The sequence below is a fragment of the Chlorocebus sabaeus genome, chromosome 29 (assembly GCF_047675955.1).
Source record: "Chlorocebus sabaeus isolate Y175 chromosome 29, mChlSab1.0.hap1, whole genome shotgun sequence".
NCBI classification, from domain to species: Eukaryota; Metazoa; Chordata; class Mammalia; order Primates; family Cercopithecidae; genus Chlorocebus; species Chlorocebus sabaeus.
Genome location: NC_132932.1, coordinates 16795875 through 16822493, shown reverse-complemented (window position 1 = coordinate 16822493; position 26619 = coordinate 16795875). Strand labels below are relative to the sequence as shown.

The window sequence follows — 26619 nt, the reverse complement described above, 5'->3', positions numbered from 1 at the left end:
AGCCTCCCAAAGTGCTGAGATTCTGGTGTGAGCCATGGCACCCAGACTTTAGGTTTTAATTTTGTCTTAATTATATCTTAACTGGATCCTGGAGAAGCTGACAACTTAATACAACAATGGACACAGACAAAAGAAGCCCCAAGAAGGGCTGCTCTCGAGTCAAGCGACCAGGAAAGGAGCAGCCTAGCAAGACAGAAACTTTTAGACAATAATCACTCTAGTGCAGCCAAACTCCACAGAGTAAACATATGGTGGAAAAGCTGAGTGGGAGCCTGGACTTCCACCCTCGCACAGCTGTAATGAGGCAGCCCCTTTTTCTGCCAGGGTGGTCTCAGAGAAGGCTAAGTGGAAAGCTGAGGCTTTTATCTCCATCCAGTGGCAATGAGGCCCAGCCCCTGCAAAGTCAGTGGAGGCCACTTGGGGAACCTGGACTTCCACATCCATCTGAAGGTTAGGATGCCCTCTCCCTCCCTGATGGGGCAGTGGCAGAGGAGGCCTGGTGGAGAGCCAGGACTTTAACCACCACCAAGTAAGAATGAGGCACCCCTCTTTCTCCCTGCCTGGAGATGATCAGAGAAGGCAAAGTGGGAAGCTGGAAGTCCGTCCACCTCTCTGTGTAAGGAGGTTCCCCTACTCGTGGTGTCAGTGGAGGCCCCATGGGGCCAGGCAGAAATGGCACAGTATTTTCAAATATTGTTTTGAGAACTGTTTTGTGTCTAGAAGTTTTATGTCAAGAATTCTACATCCAGTGAAAATATCCTTCAGGAATAAAGGAAAAATTAAGGCATTCTCAAGTGAAGGAAAACTAAGAGAGTTCATCACCCCAGATACCTACTTCCTAAAAGAAAGGTTACAAGGGCTGGGTGTGGTGCCTCACGCCTGTAATCCCAGCACTTTGGGAGGCAGAGGCAGGTGGATCACTTGAGGTCAGGAGTTCAAAAATAGCCTGACCAACATGATGAAACCCTGTCTCTACTAAAAATACAAAAAAAAGCTTGGCATGGTGGCACACACCTGTAATCCCAGCTGTCTGGGAGGCTGAAGCAGGAGAATCACTTGAACGCGGGAGGCAGAGGTTATGGTGAGCCCAGATCGTGCCATTGCTCTCTAGCCTGGGCAACAAGAACGAAACTCCATCTCAAAAAAGAAAAGAAAAGAAAAAGAAAAAGAATGGTTAAAAGAAGACTGTACAACAGAAAGGAAATAATGAAAGAAGGAATCTCAGAACATCAGGAAAGAAGAAAGAACAATGGGGAGAGTAAAAATATGGTCAATACAATAAGCTTTCATTCTCTTCTTGAGTATTCTAAATTATGTTTGATGGTTGAAGCAAAAATTGTAATATTGCCTAATGTGGTTATCAATATTTGTAAAGTAAATATTTAAGACAATTATAAGTGGGAGAGGACAAAGTGACTTAAAAGGAGGGAAGTTTGCTTTCTTTCTCTCTTTTTTTTTTGAGACAGAGTCTTGCTCTGTTGCCCAGGCTGAAGTACAGTGGTGCATTCTCAGCTCACTGCAACCTCCGCCTCCTGGGCTCAAGTGATTGTCCTGTCTCAGACTCCTGAGTAGCTGAGACTACAGGCATGCACCACCACACCCGGCTAATTTTCATATTTTTAGTAAAGATGGGGGTTTCATCATGTTGGCCAAGCTGGTTTCCAACTCCTGACCTCAAGTGCTCCACCTGCCTCAGCCTCCCAAAGTGCTAGGATTACAGACGTGAGCCACCACACCTGGCCAAAAGGAGGCACGCTTTCTGTACTTTACTATACTTCACCAGGAGACCATGATAAGGTATATGTACATAATGAATACTTAGATAAAATACTAAAAGAAAACTATACAAAAGAAATACATTTAAAAACAATTGATAAATCAAAATGGATTTTTTTTTTAAAGTTCAAGTAACCTGGAGGTAAGCAAGGGGTAAAAAAAAGAGAAAAAAATCAGAAAAACAAACAATAAAATGGCAGACTTAAGTTCTAATATACAATAATTACCTTAAATGTAAATAGATTAAATATATCAAAAGGCAGATTGGGAGAAAAGATTTTTTAAAAATATATGACACAATATGTCATTTACAAGAAACTCTCCTCAGATATAATAATGTATGTAGGTTGACAGTAAAAAGATGAAAAACGATGCAAGCATCTTAATTCTAAATTAACAAAGTATAGCTATGTTAATATCAAATAAAGCACTTCAAAGCAAATCACCAGGTCTAGAAATGGATACTGCAGAATGATAAAGGGTCAGTCTACAAGAATACAAAGATACACAACAATTCTAAATTTGTATGCACCAAACAACAGAGCTCTAAAAATATATGAAGCAAAACTGATAGAGCTGAAAGGAGAAACAGACAAATCCACAATTATAGTTGGAGACTTCGACATCTCTCTCAACAACTGATAAAACAGCTATATAGAAAATCAAAATACAGGCCGAGAGCGGTGGCTCACGCCTGAAAGCCCAGCACTTTGGGAGGCAGGCGGATCATTTGAGGTCAGGATTTGGAGACCAGCCTGGCCAACATGGTGAAACCCTATCGGGAGGCTGAGGTAGGAGAATTGCTTGAACCTGGGAGGTGGAGGTTGCAGTGAGCCGAGACTGCGCCATTGCACTCCAGCCTGGGCAACAGAGCAAGACCCCATCTCAAAACAAAACAAAACAAAACAAAACAGAAAAACCTCAAAATCAAAATATAGAACTCAAAAACACCACTAACCTAGAGGATCTAATTGACATTTATAGACGAACACTCCACCTCACAGCAGCAGAATACATATTATTTTCAAGTGCCCATGGAACATTATACCAAGATACACCATATCCTGGGCCATAAAATGAACCTCAATAAATTTAAAAAAAAAACTCAAATCATGCAGTATATATTCACCAAATACAATGGAATAAAACCAGAAATCATTAACAGAAAGATAACAGGAAAATCTCCAAACACTTGAAAACTAAATACACTTCTAAACAATCCTAGGGTCAAAAGAGGAAGTCTCAAGGGAAATTTTTTAAATGGAACTGCATGAAAATGAAAATAGAATGTGTGAAAATTTGTGAGACACAACTAAAGCAGCGCTAAGAAGAAAATGCATGGCCCTAAACTCATACATTAGAAAGGAGGAAAAATCAGGTGCTAGGCGTGGTGGCTCACACCTGTAATCCTTTGGGATTACATCTCAGCACTTTGGGAGGCTGAGATGGGCAGATCACTTGAGCTCAGAAATTTGAGACCAACCTGGGCAACATAATGAAATCCCATCTCTACAAAAAATGCAAAAAAAGTAGCTGAGCGTGGTGGCACAAGCCTGTAATTTCAGCTATTCAGGAGGCTGAAGCACAAGAATCGCCTGAGCCCAGGAGGTAGATGTTGCAGAGAGCTGAGATCGCACCACTACACTCCAGCCTAGGCAACAGAGCCAGAACCTGTCTCAAAAATAAAATAAAATAAAATAAAATAAAATAAAATAAAATAAAATAAAGGAGGAAAAAATATATATACATATACATGTGTGTATATATATATATTTTCCTCTTTTATGTGTGTGTGTGTGTGTGTGTATATATATATATAAAAAATACCATATACAATTGTTTTAAAAAAGAAATATTTTGTAATCCCAGCACTTTGGGAGGCTGAGGCAGGAGGATCACGGGGTCAGAAGATCGAGACCATCCTAGCTGACATAGTGAAACCCAGTCTCTACTAAAAAATACAAAAAATTAGCCAGGCGTGGCAGTGTGCACCTGTAGTCCCAGCTACTAAGGAGGCTGAGGCAGGAGAATCACTTGAACCTGGGAGGCGGAGGTTGCAGTGAGCCAAGATTGCACCACTGCACTCCAGCCTGGGCGACAGAGTGAGACTGTCTCAAAAAAAAAAAAAAAAGTATTTTAGATACAAATCTAGCAAAACATGTACATAACTTGTATGTTGAAAACTACAAAACACTGAAAAAATATCCAAGAAGACCTAACTAAATGAAGAGATACACATGTTCTCATACTGGGAGGATCATAGTAAAGATGTCAATTCTCCCCAGATTGAGTTGTAACTTTCATGCACTTCCAGCAAGATTATTTCTAGATATAGATAAGCTTATTCTAAAATTTATATAGAAAGACAAAGGAACTAGGATAGCTGAAACAATTTTGAACAACAAAGTAATAAAGTGCTAGGAATTGTGCTACCTGCTTTTAAGATTTATTACACAGCTACAGTAATCAAGACTGTGTGGTACTGGCAGAGAAACAGACATATAGGTCAGTGAACTAGCATTAAAAACCTAGAAATAGGCCATACAAATATTCTCAATTGATTTTTTTCTAGCTTGAAGATTTTTTATTATAATAAATACAGATAATATAAAACTGACCATTTTAATCATTGTATTTCTTTTTATTATATTATATATACATATTTTTACTTTTTTTACACATAGGAACATTTTAACCATTTTATTTACTTATTTATTTTTATTTTTATTTTTATTTTATTATTATTATTATTATTATTATTATCTGAGATGAAGGCTCGCTCTTGTTGCCCAGGCTGGAGTGCAGTGGCGCGATCTCGGCTCACTGCAATCTCCACCTCCCGGGTTCAAACAATTTTCCTGCCTCAGTCTTCTGAGTAGCTGGGATTACAGGTGCCCAACCACACCTGGCTAATTTTTGTAGTTTTAGTAGAGACGGGGTTTCTCCATGTTGGCCAGGCTGGTCTTGAACTCCTGACCTCAGGTGATCCACCCACCTTTGCCTCCCAAAGTTCTGGGATTGCAGGTGTAAGCCACCGTGCCCGGTCTATTTTTTTTTTTTTTTTTTTTTTTTTTTGAGATGGAGTCTCGCTCTGTTGCCCCGGCTGGAGTGCAGTGGCACAGTCTCGGCTCATTGCAACCTCCACCTCCTAGGTTCAAGTGATTCTCCTGCTTCAGCCTCCTGAGTAGCTAGGACTACAGGCATGTGCCACCACACCTGGCTAATTTTTGTATTTTTAGTAGAGATGGGGTTTCACCAAGTTGGCCAGGCTGGTCTCAAACTTCTGACCTCAGGTCATCTGCCCACCTCAGCCTCCCAAAGTGCTGGGATTACAGGCGTGAGCCACCACGCTTGGTCTGATTTTTTAATAAAAGTAAAAAAGCAATTCATGGAAGGAAGGATGGATAATCTTTTCAACCAATGGTGATGGACCATAGATATCCATAACAAAAAAAGAGAGGGAGAGAGAGAAATTGATCTGTAATTAAAATTCAAAAGTTAAAAAGAAAAACAACCAATCCATGTTATCAGCCAACCCATATCAATCTAACACATATCAATCTCACAACCCATATCAATCTCTTGTTGGAACAAGGACTGAACATGTGCAACAAACACTATCATTTATGGGGTGGAAGAAGAGGAAGAACACTACACTCGCTGGGCCACAGCATACCAAGATCCTGGCAGGGAGATATTTTGAGCTCCCTTGATCTGAGGGTACTTTTTACCCCTGAAGAGGCCAGTTTCTGCTCTCTGATCATAGTTATCCATGCCAGATCCTCGGTTTTTCCTTATCTTGTCTGACTTCATTTGTAGGGCCATTAGGGGTTATGGCTTTCTGGGGATCTTACCATCTATTACACCCTACGTGGGATTCTGGTGGTCCAAGGTCATTATTTTTATGCAAACAAAGATGCTTTTTCTCAGTTCAAGCTTTGTAGCTTTCTGAGTTTTCCAGTGTACACACACACACACATATACACACACAGAGAGACCATTTAAAAATCTATTTGATTGCATTTAGCTCCAAGCGTAATTAAACCTCTCCTCAACTCATTCTGGCTATTCTTTCTTTTTTTCATCTTAATTAAAATATCTTGAGTTTATTAGTTGTCTGGGACAAAACACACACCACCCCGCCACACCTTTTTTTTTTTTTTTTTTTTCCTGGAGCAGTTTAGTCAACTGAAAACAATTTCAATCCAATCACTATGTAAACCGAAGATGTGAGAGCCATACCCAGGTTCAGTTTTGCTTTTTTACAAATATGCTTTTCAGGGGTAGAAAGTCCATGCTGTTAGACTGTTCTTAAATTTTTCCATTAGAAAAATGCCATAGGAATGCAGAAAAGGGTGTGGTAATTCCGCCTGGGGAATTCAGGAAGAGCGAGAGAGAAGCTACAGCCAGGCGCCTCAACACAGCCAGGGCCTTTCTCATGGCTGCCTGGCCAACTCACCTTCCACTCTCTGCAGAAGCTACTTTTAACCTTCTCCTCTTTCCCCCAACTCCCACTCCTCCAACTCCCTGCTCACTCAGTCTTGCCTCCTTCCTCAGAGAAAGTTAAAACTATCAGATTGGGACACCCTCAAGCTCAGGTCATCCTTCTCATGTAGATTTTTAACCCCTTACAGCTCTGCATATCCATAAGCTGAGCCCATCTCCCACCCTTCCTCAGCCTCCCTAGGGTGTCTTCTGGAATTTGCAGTGCACCCTTACACAAACCCCACGTACCCTCGCCTTCACTCTGAGTATTCCCTTCACCTTCTTGCCCTGTAGGAAAACTGGCTGATGCCTGCAGGCAACACTTCCCCTATGGCCTCCTCAAATGAGGGCTATTTTCCCTCTCTTGCTCCTCATTCCAGTTGGCCTGCGATAGGGGTAGCTGTCCTCCCTTCTGGTCCTCCATAAACCCCCAGCCTTTTTGAATCAATTGACATTGGGCCATACCCTGCCTCTTTGTTACAGTCCTCTTCAGATCTCTTCCTCATTCACAGAGTATTCTGGTCACGGCTAATGGTGTCTCTCTGCCACTGTCCCATCATCATTCTTCATACCTTCCTAGCACCTTGGGATCTGTGCAAATGATCTATCCAACACCTCAACTCCCAGCATGACAATCTCCCACAATGTCCCAGCCTCCCTTGCAGCTAGGAGTAGCCATGTGTCCCATTTCAGTCAAATGGGATGGAAGTCAAAATCCAAAAGGAGGGGTGGTTTCTGTGAAAGCATTGCCTTGCAGGGTGTATGCAGCCTCCCTGGGTTAATGAGCACGTGTAAATGGGAGGAGGACAGCACAGTCACTGGCCCTGACATGACTGAACAAATGACCCCACACCAGCAGCCACCTATCTCCAATCTACTTCAGCCACTCTGGTCCAATTTCCTGCCCTTGCAGCTAAAAGAATTCCTAATAATTTCTCATCAATACCACCTCTCCCTGGCTTCCATCCTCAAGCCACTCACCCTCATCTTTTCACCCCTGTTCCTGCCCAAATCCTAGTGTGTCTAAGGCTGCTAGTTATTCCTCAATATACATTCTCCCCTTCTCTCTTTTGTAACAGAACCCTAAAACTGTCACAGAGCCCACCCTGGACCCAGCTACTGCACTGCCACAGTCCTCTTTCTCCCCAATGCTGTTTTTCTATCAGCAGCTTTTCATTTAATCTCTGTCATTCCCAACCAAGTACAAACACACTGCAACGTCTCCTGCAATGTTCTGATGTTAACAAAACGTCAAAAACCCTTTCCTAAACTCCTCATGTCCCCTAGCTACCACCTCATTTCTCAGCTCTCCTTTTTATATTTAAAAAAAAAAAAAAAAGCTCTGCTCAAGAGAGTGGCCTGTCCTCATTGCCTTCCTCTCCTCACACCCCCTCTGCCAGTGTCCTGATTCCTGGATGCCCGCCATTCCAGCAGAACTCCTCTTGTCAAAGCAATCTAGTGTCTGTCACCTTGCCCAACCCAACAGTCCATTCTCAACCTTCATTATATCCCACCTCACAGCAGCCTGTGGCAGAGGGAATCATGCCCTGTGTTCCTCCGCTGCTTCCTCCTTTAATCATGGAGAATATTGAACGTGTAGGGAAGGAGAGAGCATGACGCTGAGCGCAGTGGCTCTGCCTGTAATCCCAGCAGTTTGGGAGGCCGAGGTGGGTGGATCACCTGAGGTCAGGAGTTCGAGACCAGCCTGGCCAACATGGTGAAACCCCCATCTCCACTAAAAATACAAAAGTTAGCTGGGCCTGGTGGCAGCGCCTGTAATCCCAGCTACATACCCAGAAGGCTGAGGCAGGAGAATTGCTTGAACCCAGGAGACAGGGGTTGCAGTGAGCCGAGATCTCGCCATTGCACTCCAGCCTGGGCGACAAGAGCAAAACTCCGTCTCAAAAAAAAAAAGAAAAAGAAAAAGAAAAAGAAAAAAGCAGTGTGTGGTGGCTCACACCTGTAATCCCAGCACTTTGGGAGCCCAAGGCAGGCAGATCACGAGGTCAGGAGATCAAGACAATCTTTGTTAACACGGTGAAACCCCTTCTCTACTAAAAATACAAAAAATTAGCCAGGGATGGTGGTGCGCGCCCATAATCCCAGCTACTCGGGAAGCTGAGGCAGGAGAATCTGAGGCAGAAATCCGGGAGGCAGAGGTAGTGGTGAACCAAGATCACGCCACTGCACTCCAGCCTAGTGCCCGAGAAAGACTCCGTCTCAAAAACAAAACAAAACAAAACAAAAAAAAAAACGGGAGGAGAGAGCATGAAACAATGAGCCTCACATACACACCACTCAGCCCAACCACCTCCAACCCACGCTAGGGAAGTCCTGCCCAGACTTACCTCTGCATCTTCCCCTCCCTATTGTTTGGAGGGAAATCCTAGATACTACATCATTTTGTTGGTAAAATATTTCAGCATTTCTAAAAGATAACTTTTAAAAATGTAAACAACTCTCTCATTCTTTTTCTCCCAGTTTCATTTTTAATTTTTTCTATATCTCTATTACTTATTTATAATTTCAACTTTTATTTTAGATTCACGGGGTACATGTGCAGGTTTGTTACCTGGGTATATTATGTGATGCTTATATTTGGGGTACAATTGATCCCATCACCCAGATAGTGAGCATAGTACCTAATAGTTTTTCAACCTTTACTCCCCTCATTCCTTCCCCTCTTTAGTAGTCCCCACTGTCTGGTATTGCCATCTTTATGTCCATGAGTATCCAGTGTTTAGCTCCACTTATAAGTGAGAGCCTGTGGTATTTGGGTTTCTGTTCCTGCATTAATTGGCTTAAGATAATGGCCTCCAGCTGCATCCATGTTGTTATAAACGACATGATTTTGTGCTTTTTATGGCTGCATAGTATTCCACCCCCTCGTTCTGGAAACCCATTTTTCACTGGATTAACATTCACCTAATTCTCCTGATTTTAGTATTTTAGTCCTTTGGGGCTGCTATAACAAGATACCATAAACTGAGTGGCTTATCAACAACAATATTTTTTTTTTTTCCTCACAATCTGGAAGCTGGAAGTCCAGGATTAAGGTACCAGCAGACTTGGTGCCTGGAGAGGAACCACTTTCCAGTTCATAGAGGTTTCTAGCTGTGTCCTTACATAGTGGGTGGAGCAAACGAGCTCCCTTAAGTCTATTTTTTTTTTTTTTTTTTGAGGCAGGATCTTGCTCTGTTGCCCAGGCTGGAATGAGGTGGTGCAATCATGACTCACTGCCCCGACTTCCTGTACTCAAGTGAGCCTCTTATCTCAGCCTCCAAACTAGCTGGAACCACAGGCATGTGCCACCACTCCTAGCCAGTTTTTTTTTTTTAAATTTTTGCATAAACAGGGTCTTGCTTTGTTGTCTAGGCTGGCCTCCAAGTCCTAGGCTCAAGCAATCCTCCCACCTTGGCCTCCCAAAGTGCTAGGATGATAGGCATGAGCCACCGAACCTTGCGCCTATTGTAAGGGCACTAATCCCATTCATGAGGGCTCTGCCCTTCAGACCTAATTACCTCCCAGGGGCCCCACCTCCTAATACTATTACCTTGGTAATTAAGTTTCAACATATGAATTCTAGGGGACCACAAACATTCTGACCATAGCATCCTCCTACCCAAGTGGCCACTCCTCTTGCCAACCTCTCATCCAGGCTTGGGGCTTTCAATGACAGCTGAGTACTCATCCCTTTCAAATTACCTCTGTGCCTCAATTTCTCCCCAGAGCTCCAGGTTCATTATCTTTTTGTTGTTGTTGTTGTTGTTTAGATGGAGTCTTTCTCTGTCACCCAGGCTGAGTGCAGTGGTGCAGTCTTGGCTCACTGCAACCTCTGCTGCCCAGGTTCAAGTGATTCTCGTGCCTCAGCCACCCAAGCAGCTGGGATTACAGGCATGAGCCACCATGCCTGGCTAATTTTTGTATTTTTAGTAAAGACAGGGTTTCACCATGTTGGCCAGGCTGGTCTTGAACTCCTGGCCTCAAGTGATCCACTGGCCTCAGTCTCCCAAAGTGTTGGGATTAGAGGCATGAGCCACTGTGCCTGGCCCAGGCTCATATATCTAACTGCACACACACCTGGCATCTCTGCTTGGAGGTCCATTAGGCATCTTCAGACTAACATGGGTTAACTAGAACCTTTGATATTCTGCACCCTCCTTCCCATCACTTCCTCACTGAGTCTTCTCCACCCTTCATTCCATTTTCAGCCCAAAGCCTAGAAGTCGTTATTCTGTTCTGCAATCTGTTTGCAAGTTATGTCACTTCTACATTCAAAATATTATATATCCAGAATTCAACCATGGTTCACATATCCATCACCTGTACCAAAGCCACCATCATAAGCAGACCAGTGGTTTCCATATTTATTTGGCATTTTCCCTGATGAAGATAGAATTATACTTTATGTAATTTGAAATATGTAGAAATAGAAGCTGACCCTGCACCCCTAATATATGTATATTTATTAACTGGCAAATTATATGTAGATACCTATTAAGATGTATTATAAAACATAAAAGAGAAATTTATAAAGGGTGACCTAAGAGAAAATAGACAGTTTTTAAATGTCTTGCTAATTGTGATAGCTTCATACTATCATTTTACCTAACATCTCAAGGCACAATATACACTTAGGTAAGGTTTGTGATTAATTATAATAAAAATACACATTTCAAATAGCCTTTTTATTAATTCCACATTTCACTTGGACACAAGTGTAAGATTTGATCAAATTCTCTTTTTTAATCTTAAAGTGTGGCTAACAAAGATCTTATACTAGGAAAACAAGAATGTCAGATCCACCATTTTCATGTGATTTGCTTGTGATTGTATTGTTAATATTAATAATACGACTTCCAATATATGACTTCTTAGCAGGAATCTTGTAAAGCCACTTGTTCTTTTCTTCTTCTTCTTCTTTTTTATTTTTGAGACAGAGTTTCACCCTGTTGCCCAGGCTGGAGTATAATGGTGCAATCTTGGCTCATTGCAACTGTGTCCTCCCAAAAAGATATATTGAGGTCCTCTCCCCCAACATCCCCCAGCATGTGATCTTATTTGAAAATAGGGTCTTGTAGAAGTAAGCAAGTTAAAATAAAGTCGTTAGGGTGGGCCCTAATCCAACATGACTGGTGTCCTTATAAAAGGGAAGTTTGGACACCGAGACCAACATGCACAGAGGGAACATGATGGGAGGAGACACAGGAAGAACATCAAGAATTGCCAGCAAACATCAGAAGCTAGAAGAGTCAAGGAAGGATTCTGCCCTAGAGCCATGGGGGCTGGAGGGGAGCAAGTGCATGCCAACACTTTGATTTTGGACATCAAGCATTCAGAACTGTGAGACAATTTTTGGGTTTGATCCTTTGTTACGGCAGGCAGCCCTAGAAAACTCAAACAAAAGAGAAAATTGTTGTACATGAGGCAGTAATTGTTGAGGACTTTGACTGGAGAAGCCAAGGCACATAAAGGAAGTTGTAGCCGAAGCACATAAAGGAAGTTGTTGTGTTTCCAAGTGGAAACAGAATTGCTCAACAAGCAGAATTCAGTGGTGTGGAGTATTGGATCAGTCTCCTTAAACACATATTCAGGTAACTGACCTTCATTCTTGGTCTCTTCTTCTTTCCAAATACCATATTCCATTGATCCTAGAGGCACATATCACGTCTCTGAAATCAGCCTGACTGTTGGCCAGCCAAAGGAAGTGTAAAAAAGTTTAAAAAAAAAATCACATGGAGAGACAATCACAGACAACTTGTGGTACACAATATTATATTAACAGTTTAAAAATATGCATATAAATGCATTTCTATCTATATATAACTTCTATCTATATGATTATCTATCTACATATACTTTTTTTTTGTATTTTTTTTTTTTTTTTAGTAGAGACAAGGTTTCACTATATTAGCCAGGATGGTCTCGATCTCCTGACCTGGTGATCCGCCCGCCTCAGCCTCCCAAAGTGCTGGGATTACAGGAGTGAACCACCGTGCCCGGCCTATCTATATATAATTCTATATATTCTATCTATATAGCTATATATAATTTCTATCTATAATGCAAATCTACATATAATTTCTATCTATATATATGTAGATAGAAAAGTTAGGGAATTCACTGCAGGTGCTGTTTGAGGTCCACTTTTTAAACCTAACATTACATAATAAAACACTATTTTAAGAAGCTGCACCAGGCCGGGCGTGGTGACTCACGCCTGTAATCCCAGCACTTTGGGAGGCCAAGGCGGGTGGATCACCAGGTCAGGAGATCGAGACCATCCTGGCCAACATGGTGAAACTCCGTCTCTACTAAAAATACAAAAATTAGTCTGGCCTGGTGGCGTGCACCTGTTGTCCTAGCCACTCAGGAGGTCAGGAGGCTGAGGCAGGAAGATAGCTTGAACCCGGGAGGTGGAGGTTGCAGTGAGCTGAGATTGTGCCACTGCACTACAGCCTGGGCGATGGAGAAAGACTCCGTCTCAAAAAAGAATAAAAAAAAAAAAAAAGGAGCTGCATGATGTTCCCCTTGCGCCTGTACCACACCTTATTTAACCATTCCCAAACTGTTTCCATTTTTTTCTGATGTTAAATAAACTCTAAGATATACAGACGTCTTTTACCTGGCTCTCCGATTACCTTCTGCAGATAAACTCCTAGAAGTCACTGGCGCAAAGGGAGTGAACCTTTAATTTTTTTTGAGACAGAGTCTCACTCTGTAGCCCAGGCTGGAGTGCAGTGGCGCGATCTCGACCTCGGCTCACTGCAAGCTCCGCCTCCCGGGTTCACGCCATTCTCCTGCCTCAGCCTCCTGAGTAGCTGGGACTACAGGCGCCCACCACCGCGCCCGGCTAATTTTTTGTATTTTTAGTAGAGGCGGGGTTTCACCATGGTCTCGATCTCCTGATGTCGTGATCCGCCCGCCTCTGCCTCCCAAAGTGTTGGGATTACAAGCGTGAGCCACCGCGCCCGGCCGAACCTTTAATTTTTAATAAAATTTTTTAAATTACAGAAAATTAAAGACGTAGTCGTCGGATTCTACTTCATAGGCGGTCCACAGAGATTTCAACCAGTTCGATTGAAACTATCCCAAATTCCCTCCCCGCACTAAGTTTTCCTCGGTCTTGGGAAAAGTGGCGCCGCAGTCCGCACTCACGAGTGCGCACAAACGCGGGCCTCTTTCCAATAGGGAAACTTCTTGACACGCCCCCGAGGCGCCACCTCTTTAAAATTTAAAACGAAGGCCCAGGCCAATGAATGCTAAGCTTCTCTCGAAACACAGAGACCCGCCCACCATCACTCCCTTCACCAATCAGACTGAAGTTTTCTCCTCTGCCCCTCCAATCACCGCCAAAAATGGAAGTTGCTCCCGTAACTTACGTAAGGCAAGCAGCCAATAGGAGCTAACCTTGGAAACTAGCTCCGCCAATAGCAGCAGCTCCTGAAGAGCGCGGGAGCCTTTCGACCAGGGTCCCAAAGGAAAGCAGTGAATGGCGCTGGCTCCCTGAAGGAAGGGACTAAGGTACGGGGGCACGGGCCCGGACCGGGGCCCCGGGGCGGCGGCACGGCCAATATGGCATGCTGTCACAAAGTAATGCTGCTGCTCGACACCGCGGGCGGCGCCGCTCGCCACAGCCGGGTCCGGCGGGCCGCCCTGCGCCTCCTCACCTACCTGAGTTGCCGATTCGGCCTGGCCAGGGTCCACTGGGCCTTCAAGTTCTTTGACTCGCAGGGGGCGCGGAGCCGGCCGTCCCGAGTGTCTGACTTCCGCGAGCTGGGGGCTCGCTCGTGGGAGGACTTTGAGGAGGAGCTGGAGGCCAGGCTCGAGGATCGCGCCCACCTGCCGGGCCCGGCGCCCAGGGCCAGCCACACGCACGGCGCCCTGATGGAGACGCTGCTAGACTACCAGTGGGACCGGCCCGAGATCACGTCGCCCACGAAGCCGATCCTGCGGAGCAGCGGGAGGAGACTGCTGGACGTGGAGAGCGAGGCCAAGGAGGCCGAGGCCGCGCTCGGGGGCTTGGTGAACGCCGTCTTCCTCCTGGCCCCCTGTCCGCACTCGCAGAGGGAGCTGCTGCAGTTCGTGTCTGGGTGCGAGGCCCAGGCCCAGCGCCTGCCGCCCACCCCTAAGCAGGTGATGGAGAAGTTGTTGCCCAAGAGAGTCCAGGAAGTTCTGGTCGCCCGAAAAATCACCTTCTACTGGGTGGATACCACCGAATGGTCTAAGGTAAGGAAGGTTACAGTCGTCTCAGCGTGCGCGGTGCGTTCCTCGCTAACCAGAACTTGGCAGCGTCCTTAGAGCAGCCACAGACCCGGAATGAGACTAACATGACTATGGCTCCCTTCGGAAGGAAATAAATAAATAGGGACAGTTTTCACAACAAAATGGGTAGTTCCTCATTACCTACTGTTTAAGACCCCTCACTATTTGGGCCCTACCTGCCTTCCCAGACTTGATTTTCCTACACACTACATCTACTCTAGCATATTAAAGTCCAGTCTAGAAAATCAACAGGTCTGGACCGCTTGTTTTGTGTTATGTGTGTTCTTCAATCTGCCTGGAATGCCAGTTCTCACTCTTCCAGGCCAGTCCTAACTTCACTTATCCTTTAACGCTTCCCCCAGTGACAACTGCTCAGTCCAGCGTCTGAATTGCTGTACACATTTTTGTGTGGCACTTAACCCTTTCTCCATATGTTTTGATTGTGCACATCTCTCACTCTCCATCTAGTCTAAAAATACTTCAGAGGCAGGCGGCAGGTTTTAACACAATACCCAGATGTGTGAGTGTGTATATATGTGTGTGTGTATATATGTGTGTATACATATGCATGTATATATGTGTGTGTATATATGTGTGTGTGTGTGTGTTGTTTTTTTTTTTTTTGAGATAATCTATGTCGCCCAGGCTGGAATGCAGTGTCACAATCTCGCCTCACTGCAACCTCCACCTCCCGGGTTCAAGCGATTCTCGTGCCTCAGCCTCCCAAGTAGCTGAGACTACAGGCCCACGCCACCATGCCCAAGTAATTTTTTTGTATTTTTAGTAGAGACCAGGTTTCATGCTGCCCAGGCTGGTCTTGAACTCCTGGCCTCAGGCAATCCGCCTGCCTTGGCCTCCTGAAGTGCCAGGATTATAGGTGTGAGCCACCATGCCCAGCCACCCAGATGTGTATTAAACATTGTAGGTGTTCAGTCAGTATTTGCTGACTAAATGAGTAAATACTTGCAAACTTAAAGTCTTACATGGCTAATTTGGATTTTTGTTGAAGCGGTGAGGCCCCCTGCTCCTGTTAAGTGCTAGGATAAGTATATATTTTTGCCTTCATCCTTCTCCTCATTGCACTTCATTTAGTCAACAAATGTACATTGAGAAGCCAGTAACATTGAGTGCCTACCACACTGTTTGAGCTGCTGGGGACATATTAGCCAAAGCAGGGAACAGATTAAACAGATAAGCAAGTGACAATTTCAAATCATGCTCTGGAGAAAATAAAATGGGGTGAGAGGATGGGAGAGAAGGAGGTGGTTATTGTATATAGGGTGATAGTCAGGGAAGGCTTTTTTTTTTTTTTTTTTTTTTTTGGAGACAGAGTCTTGCTTTGTCACCCAGACTGGAGTTGCAGTGGCACGATCTCGGCTCACTGCAACCTCTATCTTCTGGGTTCAAGCAATTCTCCTGCCTCAGCCTCCCAAGTAGCTGGGATTACAAGCGGGTGCCACCACGCCTGGCTAACTTTTTTGTATTTTCAGTAGAGACGGGGTTTCACCATGCTGCCCACCCTGGTCTTAAACTCCTGTGCTCAGGCAATCCGCCAACCTCAGCCTCCCAAATGCTGGGATTACAGGCGTGAGCCACTGCGCCCAGCAGGGAAAGCCTTTTTGAGCAGATAATTGAATGGTGAAGGAGGAGGAACTCAAAGGTAGGTAAAGAACATTCCAGGTGAAGAGATGAGCAGGTGTAAGGATTTCAGCTGGAAATGAACTTAGTTTGTTTCAGAAACAAAAAGACAAGGAGTGCTGAGACCTAGTAGGCAAGGGGAGCAGTGTGAGAGGAAGTCAGAAAGCAGGAGAGGCCGACCTGTAGGGCCAAGGTCAAAAATGTGGATTTTGTTCTAATTAATTAATGGGAAGTCTTTGGAATGTGGTTTAACCAGGTGAAAGATGCCATTCTGCTTAATGGAAATACATGTCACTAACCCAGGAGTGAGTTAAATTGCAAGATTACAGATGGAAAATGAGCAAGCATTTAAATAATGATATGATGTGTTAACATTTTCAAAGTGCCTTCACATACAAAGCCCGAAAAAGGCATGGCAAATGCAAAATAAGGCAGCAGTGGTTTGTCAAGAAAAGGAAAGGACAAGAAGTGTTTAAGGAGATGGTAAACATTTATGGGGAAAATGGAATCTTAGAAATATTAAAATTTAAGGCAGCCAGTCAAGCCTTAGACACAGTATACAACACATTGCTCAGTTTGAAACAATTCATATCACATCAAAAACTTTCTTCTGGAATTGTATTTTGTTAAATATTGGCTAGAAATAAGTTAGATGGGGCTTGATGGGTCTTGGAGATTCTTTGTCTCGCTTTTTTTCTCTTTAATCTCTCTCTCTTTTTTTTTTTTTTTTGAATAGCATTGAAATAAGTGGGTTGACTGGATATTTTTAAAGATCCCTTCCAGGTCTGACATACCGTCGACTGAGGGGATGGGTCTTCTCTGAGGCTTCCCTTCTTACATCTGCTGTTTCCCCTAAGAAAATGCCCATCAGATACTCTTAAGCTTTTCTGGAATTTTCTTCTGCTGAAGATCTAGCATTTCCTATTCAAAAACCTGCCCAGCCATGCTGGGCAAAAGGAAGGTTTAGGCTGTGTCCTTGGGGAGTGCTCCGTCCAGGAGTGGGCAAAAGAGAAGAAGAGAAAATCCAGGTCCTGCCTTGGGGAGCGCACAGTGTGGGAAGTATAACTGGGAGAAACAGAACTTGCACTTACATTGGAGGCGGAGGGATCCAAGCGCATAAAACAGGATATCATATTTTCTAAGATATAGGATAGAATAGAGGATAAGAGACCTCTGACACATTTTCAACTTTACGCCTTAGATTTATTCAACACATATTTGTTCCATACCTGCCAGGTATGCTAAGGAATCAAATAGATGTAGTCCCTGCTCTCTTGGAGCTTATAGTCTAGTGCACATTTATAGATCCCCAAATTTGAAACTACCACTAGGACATGTCTGTCACTTATCCTATAATGTACATACGAATGAAAAATGTGACCATACTCTGTAGTATACTGTTCGTATTTTTGTTTTTGTTTTGTTTTGTTTGAGACAGTCTTGCTCTGTTGTCCAGGTTGGAGTACAGTGGCGCAATGTGGGCTCACTGCAACCTCTGCCTCCCGGGTTCAAGTGATTCTCCTGCCTCAGCCTCCCGAGTAGCTGGGATTACAGGCACGTGCCACCACGTCCGGCTAATTTTTGTATTTTTAGTAGAGACAGGGTTTCACCATCTTGGTCAGGCTGGTCTCGAGCTCCTGACCTCAGGTGATCCACCCCACCTCGGACTCCCAAAGTGCTGGGAGTACAGGCTGTTATTTTTTTTTAATCACATGTTTTGCTATGGTTTGAATATCTCTCCCCTCCAAAACTCATGGAGTAATGGGTGTCATGGGAGTGGGACTGGTGGCTTTATAAAAAGAGGAAGAAAGTGTTGAGCTCACTTGCTCAGCTCCCTCGCCATGCTTTGCCCTGTGCTGCCTTGGGATTCTGCAGAGTCCCCACCAGCAGGAAGGCCTTTGCGAAGTGCAGCGCCCTGGCCTTGGACTTCTCAGCCTCCATAACTGTAAGAAATAAATTCCTTTTCTTTACAAATTACCTAGTTTCAGCTATTCTGTTATAAGCAACATTAAACAGACTAAGGCATGCACACATTACCTTTCATAGAAACTTAATTTTCCTTTTCAACACTTATTACAGTTACATCTTCTCCCCCCACCCCCGCCCCCCAAGACAGAGTTTCGCTCTTGTCACCTAGGCTGGAGTGCAGTGGTGCGATCTGGGCTCATTGTAACCTCCGCCTCCCAGGTTCAAGCTATTCTCCTGCCTCAGCCTCCCCAATAGCTGGGATTATAGGCACCGACCACCACACCCAGCTAATTTTTGTATTTTTAGTAGAGATGGATTTTCACCCTGTTGACTAGGCTGGTCTTGAACTCCTGACCTCAGGTGATCCACCTGCCTTGTGGATCAAAGTGAGGGGTGCTGGGATTACAGGCGTTGGCCACCACCACCAGCCATAAAGTTACATCTTAACCTTTCATTTCATTAGCAGGGTTTTTTTGTTTGTTTTCCTGGCTGGTCTTCTGGCTGAAACAATTTCAACAAAATTTTTGCGTCCCTTTGGCAGAAAATCCTAATCAGGATCTATGGCATCTGAACTAGGTTACCATTCTCTCCATAGCAGTGAACACAGATATAGATACATGGATGGTAACAGCACATACTAATTAATTGGTTAATCTAATACAGCATTTTCCAGATTGATACGCATAACTGAAACCAAAGTTTAGATAGATTAGAAGGTAATGTGCTCCAGTACATTGTTTATCTTCGTTACCTGGGATCTTTTTTTGTGTGTGTTTAATGCTGATCATAAACCACTCAATTAATCCATCAGAGAATCTATCAAAGTCCATCAGATGGTCATGATCCAAATTTTAAAAGCAGTCTAGGCCAGGCCTAGTGGTTCATACCGGTAACCCCAGCTTTGGAAGGCTGAGACAGGAGGATCTCTTGTACCCAGGAGTTTGAGACCAACCTGGGCAACATGGTGAGACCCCATCTCTACAAAAAATACATAAGTTAGCCAGATGTGGTGGCACATGCCTGTACTCCCAGCTACTTACTCAGGAGGCTGGGGCAAGAGGATTGCTTGAGTCCAGAAAGTTAAGGCTACAGTGAGCCATGTTTATGCCACTGCACTCCAGCCTGGGCAACAGAGCAAGACCCTGTCTCAAAAAATAAAAAGAAATGAAAGCAGTCTATTCAGAACAATCCTGGGTTCTTGGACTGGTCCATCATTGCCTTGCTGTGACCATGGACGCTACCCTGCTTGTCTTTGAACTTGACTATAATGGGAAGTTTGGGAATGACCTAGTTGACTTTCAAGACCCTTCTAGTTCTAATTCCTCACATTCACATAGCAGTTTATAGTTTATAATTGTTAACTGGCATGATGAGCATATTCTAAGGGGTGTGCTCCTCCTTCATATTCATAGTAACTGAATATTGTTGTTATACTGTGACGCCATGTTAAATATTTTATGTTGGTACTATTTTATTCACCCCACCCCTCACTTCAAGATCCTAGACATGGCACATAGAGGTTGCTCAATAAAAGTTTGTTGAAAGAAGGTTGACTGAAGAGTCAGCTGTGTGTGAAGGAGTGAAGCAGGGCTTTTACAAAGAAAGCAGGATTTGAGCCAGATACAGAAGTGTAATAACCATTCAGTTGGTGAAGAAGGAAGGGGAGGCACAGGAAATATAAATCAGCAAAAACAGGGAAGCCTTAAAATATGGCATGTTCAGGAAATAGCAAATGGTTCAATATGTCTAGAAGGAGTGGGAATGGATGAGGGGTAGAAGATAATGTGTACCAAAAGCTGGTTTAGGGTTGGATTGTGAAGGGCTTTGTGATTATGCTGAAGAGTTACTTTATTCTAGAGGCAGTGGGAAGCCTTTCAGAATTTCAGAGAAGTAGCATGATTAGAGAAGTGATTTGGAAGAATACTTAGAGCACAATGGAGGAACGATTAGAAGCAGAGCACAGACTTTACAGGCTATGGTAAGGGTTAGGGCAAAAGACACGACGAGGCCTGTTTGGCCTCGCACAGGCCTGTGGGTGGGCAAGTCAGAGCAATGGCCACCATCTAGAGGAGGTGCTCCTGCCTCACTCCCATGACACCTGGCCATTATTGTGTTGTGCTGTATAGGACATAATTATTTTTATTAATAGGCTGGGCACAGTGGCTCACGCCTGTAGTCCTAGAACTATGGGAGGCTGAGGCAGGCAGATCACTTGAGGTCAGGAGTTCAAGACCAGCCTGACCAACATGGTGAAACCCCGTCTCTACTAAAAATACAACAATTAGGCGAGCACGGTGGCACATTTCTGTAATCCCAGATACTTGGGAGGCTGAGACAAGAGAATCCCATGAACCTGAGAGGTGGAGGTTCCAGTGAGCCGAGATCATGCCACTGCACTCCAGCCTGGGTGACAGATCAAGACTCTGACTCAAAAAAAAAAAAAAAGTTATTTTTATTAAAGTATAATGGTTCTATGTTCCTTCTAACATTTTATAATCTATACCCAGTGATTTGTGTCACTTCTTTCTGTTCCTTGACAAAAAATGTAAATGAGGTACTATTTTTACTAAATGAATGCTTTCTTAAAGGCATAGTAGGTAGTAATTTGTTCTGGGGCTGCACAGTAGCTTGATGCTGACCATTATTTCTGTTTAGCTCAGCAAATACATTGGTTGTGTAATTCGACCCTTTAATATTAGTTTCAGCTTTACTTTCTCCTGATTTCCTTTACTTTTATTTATGAATGCCTAATGTGTAGTAACCTAAGGTTGTTTGTCATTTTATTTGAGATGTGGGAATCCCCAGACCACCTTGGATACTGGACTGTTTGTGAATTGCTCCACCATGGAGGTGGCACTGTCTTGCCATCTGAATCTTTCAGCTGGGATTTTGCTAAAGCTGGGGAAATGCTGCTCAGGAGTGAAATAAAGCTGTCAAGTGAACCTCATCTCTCTCCGTGGATTTCAATGCTGCCAACTGATGCCACTTTAAACCGTTTGCTCTATAATTCTCCTGAGTATGAGGCCTTGTTTCCACGGATGGAAGGAATGTTATTTCTCCCTGTTGAAGGTAAGCAAATAATATTTTAAGGTTTTTTTGGTAAATCTCAGTTACATTAATTTCTTCAAAGAAGCTTTTTAACTTCTTTGGCATTTCTCACAGCCCAGGCACTCAATGAATGCTTATCATGAAAGAATTAAAAGACATCAAGGCAAAATCAGAGATACTGTAGGAAAGATTTGAACTCTAATTCAGTACAACTGCCAGCCTGCGTACAAAAAAAACAAGTGAATGATTGATTTAAAAGTTTACCAGCTATTCCCAAAGCAGGGTAATATTATTCAGGTGCCCAAGCACATGGGTATAATATTTCATTGCCTCATAGAGGAGATTGATAAATTGAAGACCCTAGAGAAACAATGGTCAACTAAAAGAAGAAATAAATTAGTCTACAGAAACCCAGAATGATGCCTGTTACCAGGAAAAGCAAACATGTTGGAATCTTCATTAAATTTGTTTCACCTTATGATTTGCTATATGGTAAATCTCATTTCTGAATACACTGTATAGTCACAGAAATAATACTGCATAGAGATATATACATAAAACTGTGTGGTACATTATGTGCAGTTTAAGGAATTTTCAAGAGTAGTTTTGTTTATGTAATTTCATTACACAGTCTTTAGAATTTAACCTCCTTCTAAGATATGATGCACTGTACTTTATGGATTTAAGAAGTGGTATCTTCTTTCTCATAAGTAGTAAACATTGCTTGAATACTTATTTCTTTTCTTTTTCTTTTTTCTTTTTTTTTTTTTTTTTAAGACAAGGTCTTGCTCTATCACCCAGGCTGGAGTGCAGTGGTACGATCATAGCTCAGATTGCGGCTCACTGCAGCCTTGACCTCCTGGGTTCAAGGGATCTTCCCACCTCAGCCTCCCAAGTAGCTGGGACTACAGGCATGAGCCACCACACCTTGCTCATTTTTGTATTTTTTGTAGAGATGGGGTTTTGCCATGTTGCCCAGGCTGGTCTTTAACTCATTGACCTCAAGTGATCCTTTGACCTTGGCCTCCCAAAGTACTGAGATTACAGGCATGAGCCACCATGCCTGGCCTTCAATACTTATTTCTAAGTCATAATTTCTGAGAAGTTCTGCCATTACATATTGCCTTTGTAATTCCATTTGTTTATAGCTTTTTCTATAGAGCTAAATGAACTTGCTGTGATGGCGTGGCAGTAGAATAAGGGTTGAAGTGTTCAACTAAGTGACAGTATCTCAACTGGCAACTTGATTTTCTTCTTATTGTTAATAAATCTCTTTTTAGTATGTATTCCTTATATTTGAATTTTAATCTTTTTTTCTTTTAATTTGGCATTCTGGTCTAATTAATCTTTATTTCTAGCAGACAAAGAGATTCAGGAAACATGGACAGTCACCCTAGAGCCCTTGGCCATGCATCAGAGACATTTTCAGAAACCAGTCAGAATTTTTCTAAAAGGCTCTGTGGCCCAGTGGTCTCTCCCAACGAGCAGCACTTTGGGCACCGACAGCTGGATGCTACAAAGTCCAGAGGAGAGCACAGCAACTCAAAGGCTGTTATTTCAGCAGCTGGTAAGCAGGCTGACTGCTGAAGAGTTACACCTGGTAGGTATCCTCCACACGGGAAGTTATTCTTGTCTAACAACATACTGGTAAAGTGAAATAAGTGTGTTTATAAATGCCTTACACAATATAGTCTTAGTAAAACTGATTATGCTTTTGCAAATAATATTGTCGACATTATAGTATCATGACAGCAATGCTCATTAGAGAAGAAATAACTTATAAAATTGCATGTATCAAGAATCCAATTAAGTTAAATTATATTCACATAGGGAAGAAGGCAGTTGGCCAGATGGAGTGCTTATGTTAGGGTAGTAATGTGATGAGTGATTTCTCATTATTTTTTAAGTATTCTGTTATATATTTACTACTTTTATGTAAGTATTTAAGAAAAAGCTGCTACACAGTAAAATTAGGTATAATAGTATAGTAGTTGTGTAACTATATACAATGCAATATAATTGTCTGTGTAACTCGGTAGTTGGACAGTAGTTACACAAATGTAGAAATGTCTTCTGAAAAGGAACATATACATATCCAGATTTGATTTAACGGTGATTATTATTTTTAAACTACCAGCGAATTCCTTACCTTACTTTGTCTTTTGCCTTCATACTCTCAGGAGGGGTCTCTTTTCTGGTTCCCATTGTAAAATATTCTGGAGAAAAATAGAGTAGTCTTTGGACAGATGCTGTTCTAAGAGTTGTGTGCTCTGAGAAAAAGAGCACTGGGTTTGGGAGTCGGTGATCTGGATTAGGTCTCAGCTCTGCTGCCTACTGTATGTCTGGATAAATCTCTCAAGTGGTATTTCTGCCTCATGGTTAAGTACATGGGTTTCAAAGTCACATATGCTTGGCATCTTCTCTTACCAAGTAGGTGGCTTTAACAGGTTACTTCTGCCTCAGCCTCAATCCCTCCTTTATAAAATGGGGATAATAATTATTTTACCTCAGGACGATTGTGAGGATTCAGTGAGCACATAGTAAATATCTAGTAAATATTCCTGGTAATGTCAGGTTTTACTTATTTCTAAGTAGAAATATTAGGACTCTGTGATTAATAAATTCCCTTCTACCTCTAATAATTATCAAATCTATCTCTTTTTTTTTTCATAGTTTTCACATTAATAATCATTGGGAAAATGGTTATTCTGTCTTTTAGTACACTACATTCTTCTTTAGGCATATTGACAATAATATTCTCAACTAATTAGAACTTCTCACATAGGTTGCTGATGTGGACCCTGGTGAAGGCTGGCCCCCCATCACTGGAGTTATTTCCCCGCTCTCTGCCAATGCTACAATCCTCACTGTGTTCCGCACCAAGGAGGCTGAATTTCAACGACGTGTTCTCCAAACAGCTGTGACTGACAGCCCCCGGGACACAGCTTCCCTTTTCTCAGATGTTGTGGATGGTATATTGAATCAGACTCATGATTCACTTGCAGATACTGCTTCTGCTGGTAAGCTCCTAAACCAGTAACTAACATAGTCTAGGGTGGTTTGCAGTCTTTTCCAGCATCGGGACTTTTTCACTGTGCAGTTAGTAGAACCCCAATATGTTATAACACAGATAAAAGAAAGCTACAATACTTCAGGCAGTTTAAATCATTATTGTTTATAAAATTCCATAAGTACTTCTGAGGAGGCTGCAGGTTCCATGAAACCAGTCTGAAATCGAAGTCATGGTTTTTAATATATTTAATAAATACTGCATATAAAACTGTTGTGATTCTATCTACCCTGCATTGCATTGTTACTACTGGCATTGCAACTAAATGCATTGTTACTACTAAATCTACCTAGCATAAATAAGGTTTGTATCATATTAGTATTACAAACTTTATTTATGCTAGGTAGATTTAAATGTCAACTTTGTATTTCTTTAATTCATTCATTTATTCAACAGATTTGAGTACCTGCTGTATGTCAGGCACTGTTTGAGGTACTGGGACTATATTAGAGAATAATATGGACAAAGATATCTTCCCATGGAGCTGACCATCTAGTCAGGGGAGACAAAACAGTAAGTCAGGAAAATTACAGTTTATTCTAAAGAGACAAAAGTTATAGTAGTAAAGCAGGAACAAAGGAATGGGGTGTGTTAGGGTAGGGAGAGTTGCAGTTTTAAGTAGGGTGGTCAGGGAAGGCCTTGCTGAAAAAATAATATTTGAGCAACGGCATGAAGGAAGTGATGGCAAGGAGTTGCTGGTAGAGGCAATAGCAAGTGCCAAGGCTCAGAAGGGTGTTAGAGGAGTTGCAGGGAAGCCTGTGGCTGTGGTGAAAGGAGCAAGGAGAGAGTAGGAGGGGGTGAGGTCAGAGAGCCAGCAGCAGGGCTTTACAGGTACTGAAAAGACTTTGGTTTCTACTATGAGTGAGAGAGGAAGCCTTTGGGGATTTTCTGCAGTGACACGATCTGACTTATGTTTTCACAGCATTATTCTGGCTGCCATATTGAGGCAAGGATAGAACCAGTCAGAAATATTGCAATAATCCAGGCAAGAGATGGTGGGAAATGCAGGTAGTTGGAAGTAGTTGTAGCTCTTGGATATATTTTGAAGGTAAAGCCAGCAAAATTTGCTGTTAGATTAAATGTGTAGAGTGAGCTATAGAGAAAATGAAAATGATTCCAGAGACTTTTGGCCTAAGTTACTGGTAGAAAGCAGTTTCCTTCTGAGATGGGGAAGGCTGTGGGAGAACCAGGGGCTGGGGTGGTGAGGACTGGAGGGTTTGTTTTGGGCATGGTAAGTCTGAGTTGTTCATTAGACATCCACACATGGTACTGAGTAGGCATCAACTATGCATGTTTGTGTTTGGGAGATTTGTTTGGACTAGAGATGATGGGAGTCATCAGTGATGTTTAAAGCCATGAGATGGGTTAAGATCACCATGGGGGTGGGCATAGATGGGAAAGAGAAGGGGACTAAGGACTAACCCCTGCATCCCAATGTTAAGCAGTCTGGGGGATGAGGAGAGAGAAACCAGTAAAGGAGACAAAAGGGGGACAGTCACTGAGGTAAAGAACACCCAGATTGTGGTACCCTGGAAGCCAAGTGAAGAGAGGAAGTGCTTGACTGGGTTATTTACTACTGATAGGCCAAGGAAGATGAAGGCTGGGAGCTGACATTCAACTGAGCAGTGTGGATGCTCGTGATACCATCACAACGTGATGGTTGTGGTATCAGTTTTGGTGGAATTGTGAGGGTAGAAATGTGAGTGGGAGTAGGTTCAGGAGAGACTGTGAAAAGAGGAAAACAGTAAATGCAGACAATTTTTTGGAGTAGTTTTGATCTAAAAGATATTAGAGTAATGAAAACAGTGGCTACAGAGAGAAGAAGGGTCAAGGTTTTTGGTTTTGATTTTTAGAAATAATAATAGCCTGCTTGCATGCTGATGAGATAATATGGTAAAAATTAATGCAGGGGATTGACAGAATTGTTGGTTAGAGGGCTTTGAGGAAGCGCAAGTGGAGGGGTTGGTCTTGGGAACAAGCACAGTTCATCTGTGACAACTGGGGGAAGGCAAAAATATAAGGGCTGGGGTGCCGAGGTGAGTGATGTTGGTGTGAGTGTATGGGGTTCTCTTCTGATTGCTTCAGGTTTTTTAGTGAGTTAGGAAGTGACATCATCAGCTGAAAATGAAGACTTAAGGAGATGCTGGAGGCTGAGGAGAGAGGGGAGGAGGAAGTGGCTGGTGAGAGGGTGAAGATAGCAGGAAGGTGGAAGGTTGCTGGGATGGTCGTGAAGGTAAAGTGAGATCCCTCTATGGGCTTGCCTTCCTCCAACCACATTCACCAGCTGGCACAGCTGCAGAGTAGGCAGGGAGCTGGATTAACCAGGGTTGGGATTTTCCCAAATGAGGGCGGTAAAGCTAGAGAGGGGT

At 43.0% G+C, this 26619-nt stretch overlaps 1 protein-coding gene across 2 annotated transcripts in view; it reads left to right on the top strand.

Annotated features, from left to right (window-relative positions):
* The first annotated feature begins 13699 nt into the window (after positions 1–13699).
* The window catches only part of TICRR (TOPBP1 interacting checkpoint and replication regulator), a 54293-nt gene continuing 41373 nt past the window's right edge, over positions 13700–26619 (top strand). Inside the window, exons 1-4 of one of the 2 annotated variants that reach the window (XM_037987699.2) lie at positions 13700–14490; positions 20922–21201; positions 22542–22780; positions 23966–24200. In XM_037987699.2, the coding sequence (XP_037843627.2) occupies positions 13837–14490; positions 20922–21201; positions 22542–22780; positions 23966–24200 (1408 nt within the window). In that variant the 5' untranslated portion in view covers positions 13700–13836. Of the gene's footprint in view, positions 14491–20921; positions 21202–22538; positions 22781–23965; positions 24201–26619 lie in introns of both variants that reach the window. The other variant, XM_037987698.2, reaches the window with a different exon arrangement.